The sequence below is a fragment of the Corvus brachyrhynchos genome, unplaced genomic scaffold (assembly GCF_000691975.1).
Source record: "Corvus brachyrhynchos isolate BGI_N302 unplaced genomic scaffold, ASM69197v1 scaffold89, whole genome shotgun sequence".
NCBI classification, from domain to species: domain Eukaryota; kingdom Metazoa; phylum Chordata; class Aves; order Passeriformes; family Corvidae; genus Corvus; species Corvus brachyrhynchos.
In genome coordinates, this window is record NW_008246063.1 from 572,772 (window position 1) to 581,215 (window position 8,444).

The window sequence follows — 8,444 nt, forward strand, 5'->3', positions numbered from 1 at the left end:
AAAGAGGCTTCTGTGTTCCTCTGGAATTAGGGATGCAAGAGTCACGCAGGAGAAAAATGAAGATATCCAAGAGAGGATGTGCTGCCGTGTCAGAGGCAGATGCTCCAAGCCCTCCAAACCCTAATATGGAAAAATAGCTCTATTTTAAGACCGGAAAAAAGTGCACATGATAGGTTTGAGATGAGAAATAATTTGGGAGTGATATTGAAAATGATATCACTGCTGCTGCACTTCAGTGCTGCCAGGCGCATTCCATAATTAATAACTCCTTCAGATGGAGTGACTTTCCTTTGAGGGTGCGGAATTAAACATTTAAATCCCTCTCTGTAAATACAAGGCTGTGGCAGAGCTCTCCAGAAGCCTCGCAGCTACACTCTAATGTATATTTATATTCTAGATAAGTATTTTTAGTAAGAACTACAAGTCCTCTCTGTATTTGATGACATCAGAGCTCTGTTTTACATGCAATGTCCCGACTGCAAAAAATATCCCCTTCTTTTTCCTGCTCTTGGAATGTTGCAATAATTTCTGCCCTTGTCTCATCTCTCTTTCTTTCACGTTTAATGTGTGTTCCAAGAGGGCTGTGTGGGGTTTTTTTTCACTCTCTCACTCCCAAAGATGATAAAATATATAAAAATTTTAAAGAATGAAGCAGCCAAACAGCTCCTGGTGTTTCCCACCTCTGCAATCAGGGCATGCTGGGATAACAACCATCACTCATGGTCTGACCAGTGTCCTGCTGTGGAAAGCAACTGGAAATGATCCCTGCTGGAAAACCCAGTCCTTTAAATGTTAATCCTGCTGTTCCTGTGATGCTTCTGTGGGAATTCTGCCCAGGGCAAACCATGACTGAACCTGGCTCCTCCTTCAGTTCAAATCCAAGGTGAGTGTTGCGTGTCTCCAACGAGGAATTATTTTTTGGAATGCCCACCCCCACCTCCAAGAGTCGTGGAGCCCACAAGGAAAGTCTACTCAAGGCAGACACAAATTCCTGATGGAGGTGGGACTCAACAGGGTATCCCAGCTGGAATATCCACACAGATAAGCCTCTGTTGTTCTTTACTCTCGAATTTCTGGGTGGACAAAAGCACTTCAGGTTTGTAACTGGAAGCAGGAGGTGCAGATCAGGAAAAAATTCCTCCCTGTGAAGGTGGGGAGGCCCTGGCAGAGGTTGCCCAGAGAATTTGTGGCTGCCCCATCCCTGGAAGTGTTCAAGGCCAGGCTGGATGGGGCTTGGAGCAACCTGGGATAGTGGAAGGTGTCCCTGCCTGTGGCAGGGGGTTGGAATTCGATGATCTTGAAGGTCCTTTCCAACCCAAACCATTCCAGGATTGTGCACATCTCTAGGGCTGCCCCACATTTGCAGGAGGGCTGGAAGATGATGGAAAATGCAGGTTTTTTTGGCCAGATGAAGCATAAGGCACCAAGGAATACCCTCAAATCCAGTGATAAAATCTCTGGATGTGCTGGGAAGCAGAAACCCTCAGACAGACAAGAAAAATCCTTCAGCAGAGCAACATCAGCGCTGGATTCCGCCTACTGCGAAGCCTCACCTGGCAGGGCCAAGAGGTTGCAGGTCTTTTTCCAGCCCTTTGGAGACACATTTTCCTCTGTTCTATTTTCTCCAGCCTATATTTAAACTTCTCCCTCCCTGTGTCCACTCGACCCAGTGACGCAAAAGTCCGGCCAGGCCTTTGAATCTCCTGCATTTCCTGGGGCAGTGGCACTCGCTGGGTTTAACTCCTACGGAGCAAAGGGAGGGATAAATAACAGCAATAACCAAAGAAACAGCAAATTCGATTGTTTTAAGTGCTCCCAGTGAGGCCTGTTCAGCCTTGTGGCTGCCGCAGTGTGAACAGGTGACTTGTAACGCAAAAAAGGCCATTTTGTACCGCTGTGTGAAGGGTTTGTCACCTCTCCTAATCAAGAAATGTATTAGAGGTGTTTTGAAGATAAAAATCTGCTTTTGATTCTGTTTTAGCTCCCATAGAAACTCGTGGCCACGTTGGCAGGTAAGTCCTGGGTGACAGGAGGCCGGGAGGGGCCGGGAGCTCACAGCCAGCTCTGGTGACACAAGGGCACAGTCCCCACTTGGAGCATCTTTGCAGCACAGAATTGTCACTCCCAGCCTCCTGTTGGCCGCAATGCTGAGCTCAGGCCCTTTCTCTTTTGCTCCTTGAAATCCTGCAGTTCTCCCAGTGCATATCCCAAAAGAGCCTCCTGTCACACTGGACTGTATTTTACCCTTCTCTGCCTCCTTTTCCTGCAGGGATAGCCTTAAATATGGCTCTTTCAAGGAGGATTCTTCCACTTCTTTGCTTGTCCTTGTGTGTAGTTTTCCCCCTGTCTGGCACAGGACAGTTTGGGAGCTGAAAAACCAGACAGAAACCCCCTCCCTGCACCTTGTGCTGCCCCACACTCCTTTCCCATGGGAATATCAAGCACAAAAGAAAGATGCTGCAGGCTGAAAACCAGAGAATCCAACTTTATTTGTGAAATTCTCACCCAGAAGGGAACCCTCACCCTCCCAGTCCCTCTATATCCAGACCCTGCCCCATGCACACGTGGAAAGCAGAGCCCAGGATGCTGCAGAAAACATGGAAAGGCCACTGGAGATAGAGCTGGAAGCCAGGATAAAAAAAGGAATGAGCTCTGAGGATGGCAGGGATGGAGTTTTGCTTCTGGCCTGACACATCCAACTGGTTTTTGGAGCAGGGAAAAACAGAACAGACGAGTGGGAAGCAGGGGCTGGAGCTCAGTGTCTGCAAGGGTGGGTGGAATACCGGGATTGGAGTAACTTCCAATTATTATCCTCTCCATGGCATTTTTTCCCTGTAGATCTCAGCATTGCCAGGGGGTCTCAGGGAAGTTGTCAGTGTTTTAGTGGAGTTCTGAGGGTTTCACCTCCAGGAAAAAGGGCTCATCATCCTCCTGAGCTCACAGGGACCTCTGCCAAGGAGTGCAAAATTGCCAAGCATTTTCTTCTAAATGGTACTGAGACAGACCTTGAGAAACAATTCCCTCAGTGCAAGGAGGAAAAAGAGCCCCCCTGATTTTGTTTCTTAGGGAAACAGAGTGGAAAAAGGAAAAAAAAAAAGGAGGAAAAATAGACTGCTACAGAGGAGGTTGCAGGGGTGCCATGAAGACACAAGGATGGTGCATGGGGTGTAAGCATGCTCCATTCTGCTTTTGCTTCCTGATCCTCTGGATGGTCCCTGGCAATAGGAACAGAGGGAATGGCAAATTCCCTGGATCTCTGTGAGCTGGGCGCACCTGGCTCATCCATATCTGCTTCCACTCCAGATGCTTTTACATTAGAATCATTCCTACAGCTACTCCAAGCAAATCCCAGCTGGGATCCCAGCACTTTTAACAGATTTTTTCCAGAGTTGAGGGTCTGGGATAACCATTACTTTTCCTATCCTGCAGTTTTTGCTCAGGAGGGATGGCAGAGCAACAGAAGAATTTGCTTGGAATAGTCTTTAAAATACCTGGAAAGGGAAATCTGGGAGCTCCGACTCCAACCTGAGCTCAGGCAGAGGCTGAGGGTGGGGTAGTATTTGTCTGGCCAAACTTGGATATTTGGGTTTGCAGGTCTGACCTACCCTGGCATGTCAGTCCAGGGAGTGTTCTTCTGAGCTTTCCAGAAATCCATCCCATTCCCACAGGGAAGCTGAGCCCTTCTGAACTCATTTCTTAGCTTATCCTTGGAATCAAGTGCCAGCTATCTGCAGTTGCCACCCACACCCTGATGGGCAGGAAGTAACTGGGCCCAGATCCATCTGCTCCTCTCGCTCAGGACGTGGCACAGGTTGCCCAGAGAAGCTGAAGCTGTGGCTGCCCCCCCTGGAATTGTTCCAGGCTGGGTTGGAGGGGCTTGGAGCAACCTGGGATAGTGGAAGGTGTCCCTGCCCATGGCAGGGGGTTGGAACTGGATGATCCTGAAGGTTCCTTCCAACCCAACCCATTCTCTGTGGGTCCTGAGGACCAGAAGCAGCTGAAGGTGAGGAATATCTGCTTTAACAGCTGGAAACTGGAGATTTGAGGGGTTTAAGTCCAGGTGTCCAAACTCCTTGCTTGAATCCAGCGTTGGAGATGGGGTGAAGCCACATGTCAGCGAAGAAGGACATTCCCAAAGCATCTAAGAGTCCATGAGGCAGCTTGGCAGGGAGAGTGGTGGGCTTCTGCCTGGAGCTGGGAGACTTGTGACCTCACAGGGAGCCCTGGAGGACTGCTCCGGCCACCATGGCCACCAGGCTCAGCGCTGCCGAGCTGCTCCTCAGCCCACTGCTGCTCCTGGCGTCATCCGTGCACAGGTCAGTGAAGCAGCAGGTCTTGGGCCTCGTTGCCCCTATCCCGTCGTAGGAGAGGCATTCCTCCTCACAGTCCCTGGTCACGGTAATGTTGCCAAAAAAGGGATAACCTGGGAGAGGCGGATTGGAGAGGGGAAGAAATGGCAAAAGGAAATGGGATTGAGAAACACTGACAGAGGAGGTGTTGGACATCTCTAATCCGTGGGGGCCTCTAGTCCAGCCTATTTTTTGTGGGAACAGGTCTGCCAGTTCTCACTGCTGACTCTCGCTCACCCTCCTGCTCCTTCCAAAATCATTCCAGCATGGACAAGGGACACAAGTCCCTGTAGATGTTTGCACCATCTATAAATTCAGGGTCCATAAAGGTATTGGGGTAGGAAAGACAACACAGAGGGAGTAAGTGCAGTGAGTCCTGATACTTCACTATGAGGCTCCAAATCCGTTGGATTTCTCTCCTTCCCTCTTTAAACTGGGATAATTTCACCTGGATTTTTATAGACACGCTAAAGGATAATCCAAGCTGGGACTGGGATGGGGAGAGGGAAGCGTGGCCAGGAGGTTGAGGGAGGTGATTCTCCCCCTCTACTCTGCTCAGGTGAGATCCCACTTGCAGAGCTGCCTCCAGCTCTGAGGTCCTGAGTGGAAGAAAGTCATGGACCTGTTGGAACAGGTCCAGAGAAGGTCATGGAGATGCTCCAAGGGCTAGAGCCTCTCTGCTCTGGAGCCAGGCTGGGAGAGCTGGGAATGTCCAGCCTGGAGAAGGGAAGGCTCCAAGGAGACCTCAGAGCCCCTTCCAGTGCCTAAAGGGGCTCCAGGAGAGCTGGAGAGGGACTTGGGACAAGGGATGGAGGGACAGGACACAGGGAATGGCTTTAAACTGGAATAGGGTAAAGTTAGGTGGGATATTGGGGAGGAATTCTTGGCTGGGAGGGTGGGGAGGCCCTGGCAGTTTGCCCAGAGAAGCTGTGGCTGCCCCTGGATCCCTGGAAGTGTCCAAGGCCAGGCTGGATGGGGTTTGGAGCAACCTGGGATAGTGGAATGTGGGAGTTTGGAATTCAATGATCTTGAAGGTCCCTTCCAACCCAACCCATCATGGAATTCTTGGATTTCTCCCTGGGATCCCTCAGGGAGGGCGTTGGGACTCACCTGTCTCCACGGAGTGCAGCGTCGTGGTGCACACGGTGGCTTTTGGGGGACACACGGTGGCTTTCATGCACCGGGAAATGTCTGTGGGCTCCTTGCACGTGTAACATCGCAGGGACTGGGCTGCAGAGGGGACAGGAGGGCTCTGAGGTGACAAAATAGGGAAAGCAGCTTCCTGACTGAAATGCAGCAGTGTCCAAAATTAGGCACACCCAGAGGCACTGGCAAAGCTTGGATATGCCAGAGGGGAAAGACCAAATCCCAGCACTGGAGGACAAGGGTGCTATTACAGCAGCTGGGCCTGAACACGACTTTGGAGGCTCAGCAGCCCAGAAAAGAGCAGGGATTTAGAGGGACCTGTTCCTTGAGGAGTTTTGGTAGGTCTGAGCGTCCTCTGTAAGAATTCAGCCTGGAGAAGAGGAGGCTGTGGGGAGACTTTTTGGGATCTACAACTTCCTTCTGAGGGGAAGTGGAGGGGCAGCACCGATCTCTCTGTGACCAGTGACGGGATCCAAGGGAATGGCCTGAAACTGTGTCAGGCCAGGTTTAGACTGGATATCAGGAAAAGGTTCTTAGCCCAGAGGGTGGTCAGGCACTGGAATGAGCTTCCCAGCATGGCATCAAGAGTTCAGGACAATGCTCTCAGGCACAGGGTGGGATTGTTGGGATGGCCTGTGTGGGGCCAGGAGTTGGACTTTGATGATCCTTGTGGGTCCCTTCCAAATCAGGATATTCCATGATTGTAAAAACCAGCTCCTTCTGCTGACAGCAACATTCCCAAGCCATGACAGTGGCAGTTCCCCCATCCCTTCCCTCACAGCAACAGCTCCCTCCTGTTTGTTTGAGGGAAATTCTGCAGGAATCAGTAACTGAGAGCAGGATTTCAATTTCAGAGCTGTACCAGAGATCCTGAGGGCTGAGTGTGGCCTCACAACCACTCTCATGAGGGGCTACTTCTGCTTTTTAAAGAGGTGCTGTACAGACCCTCGCTGGCTCCCACTTGAGGGAGGGACATCTCTAAATATGCAAATCTTGGTCACAGCAGCTCTCAAAAATCTCAGTGTGAGCCTTGTCCATCCACAGCCAGCAGATACTGAGAGTGTGGATTTTCCAAATTCCTGCTCGTGTGGCTTTCGTAAAAAAAAATCCAGCCCGGTTTGAGATTTTCTAGCCTACCCTCCTGCCAGCTGCTGAAAAGCATCCTGAAAGCGTCCAGTGCCATCTATTGGTAAAAATTCACACCGATGCTGTGTTTTTGTTCCCGTTCTGCTGTCACAAAGGAACCTCTGGGGCTTTGTGATAAGGATAAATATTTTTGAAGGCATTTGTTTGAACACCTGACTTCAGAAGGAATTTTTAAGGCATCTACTCCTCGTAGCAGCTCCCTTGGAAAATTCAGCTGTGGGGTAGAGCCTACAGGGCGCAAAACTTTTCTTTGTCTCTTTGCAGAAGTAAAAAGGATTTCTTCCTGGGAATATTTCAATGTTCTTGTGGCCATACTCCCTGTAAACAGGGTGGTGGAGCCATCCCTGTTTATCCCAGCTCAGGACCTCACTAGATCCCTTCCCAATGATCCACGAGAGGCTGTTTACATTTTAACAGAGGTAACACATTATCAACAATCATTTGGATGTCTGTGGATGTGTAGGATGGGTGGATGGATGGAGCAGTTCTGGCTTAAGGCACTTGAGAAACTGCTCTGAAACCCTTGGGGTGAGGTGGTTTCCATTTCCAAACCTCAGAATTTTCATGGATGAGCAGGGAAGTGCATTGGGGGAATTAATCCCAGTTAAAAGCAGGTTTAAGGAAGGAAAACCTCAACCCCCTCATCTTCCACTGACTCTGGGTGGGGCATTTAGAGGACACGGGTTTTGTGGGAAGGTTGAATGGAAGAGGAAAGCCCAAATCTGTAAGAACCAGGACAGAAGAACTGAACAGGGACAGCTCTGTGTCCTGATCTGAGCCAATAATTCCCTGTTCCTCACTGTCCAACAGGACCTTCCATCTCTTCATATCCAACCTCGGGAGTATAAATGGTCACAGACACATCCCTCAGCTGCAAGAGGGGTGCCTAGACCAGCTGCTTCCCTCTGGATCACCCCAAAAATTTTACTTCTGCCTGATTTCAGCTATAAAGCAAAAAAATAAAATTCTTTGACACCTTGGGTGGTTTCTCAGAAATTCCATTAAATCCAAGACAAAGCTCCAGATGGAGATAAGTTTGATCCCTGCCCAGGCTGCCTTTCCTTTGAGGTCTTTCAGGGTCCCATGGAAGCAGCCTGAGGAGCTCTGGGGCCCATGGGCTGTAGGTTAAACCCCTCTGGGTTGGTGTCACCCCTGGAATGGCTGTTCCAGGCAGGGGTGTAGCTGAAGTTGGTCACATCCAGATGCAGGAAGGACACAGCAATGACCAAACCCTGCTGCCAGCTTGCCCAAGATCCAGACCCATCACAGACCCAGGGGAATTTCCCATTCCCACCTATCTCCTGAAATAAGGGAAAATCCTGGAGCTGGGGGTTTAATAAACCTTTCCAACGTCCTTGAAGTTATTTCTCATACCCTCACCCTTATCTATATTAAAGTTTCACCTTCTGGCTTTCAGCACTTCAAGTAGCCAGCTGGGAGGTTTTAGGGATGGCAGGAGCTCAGGATGAGCATATGCCATCCCATTTCTGAAGGGAGAGGGTGGCAGCTTAGGTAGAGGCTGGCGCTTCAGGCTCTTTCCCAGGCTGGTCCTGCCCTGTGGTTGTCCCCTCCACCCCTGGGTATGGGTGACAGGTATCTGAAGGATGAGCGTCGCTCCCAGCCAGGCATCACAGCTCTTCCCACCAGGAATGCATCTCCCCTTTCCCACTTCACCCTTTGACCTTCTTCAATACAAAAGGCATCATTGCCCCTACCCGGGGGTTAGCAGGTCTTTCCCCTCCCTCCCCTCCCGGGAATTTCCCAGGGGGTCCCTGGAGTGTTGGGAATGAGGAGCTCTTACCC

At 50.3% G+C, this 8,444-nt stretch overlaps 1 protein-coding gene across 1 annotated transcript; it reads right to left on the minus strand.

The window, feature by feature from the left end:
* Positions 1-2,465: 2,465 nt before the first annotated feature.
* On the minus strand, positions 2,466-5,643 carry LOC103623906 (secreted Ly-6/uPAR-related protein 1-like; the record flags this gene model as incomplete). The annotated part of the gene is made up of 2 exons (XM_017746657.1): positions 2,466-4,423; positions 5,460-5,643. Coding segments are annotated over 2 exons (396 nt in total), but the record flags the coding sequence as incomplete, so codon positions are not given.
* Positions 5,644-8,444: the final 2,801 nt, after the last annotated feature.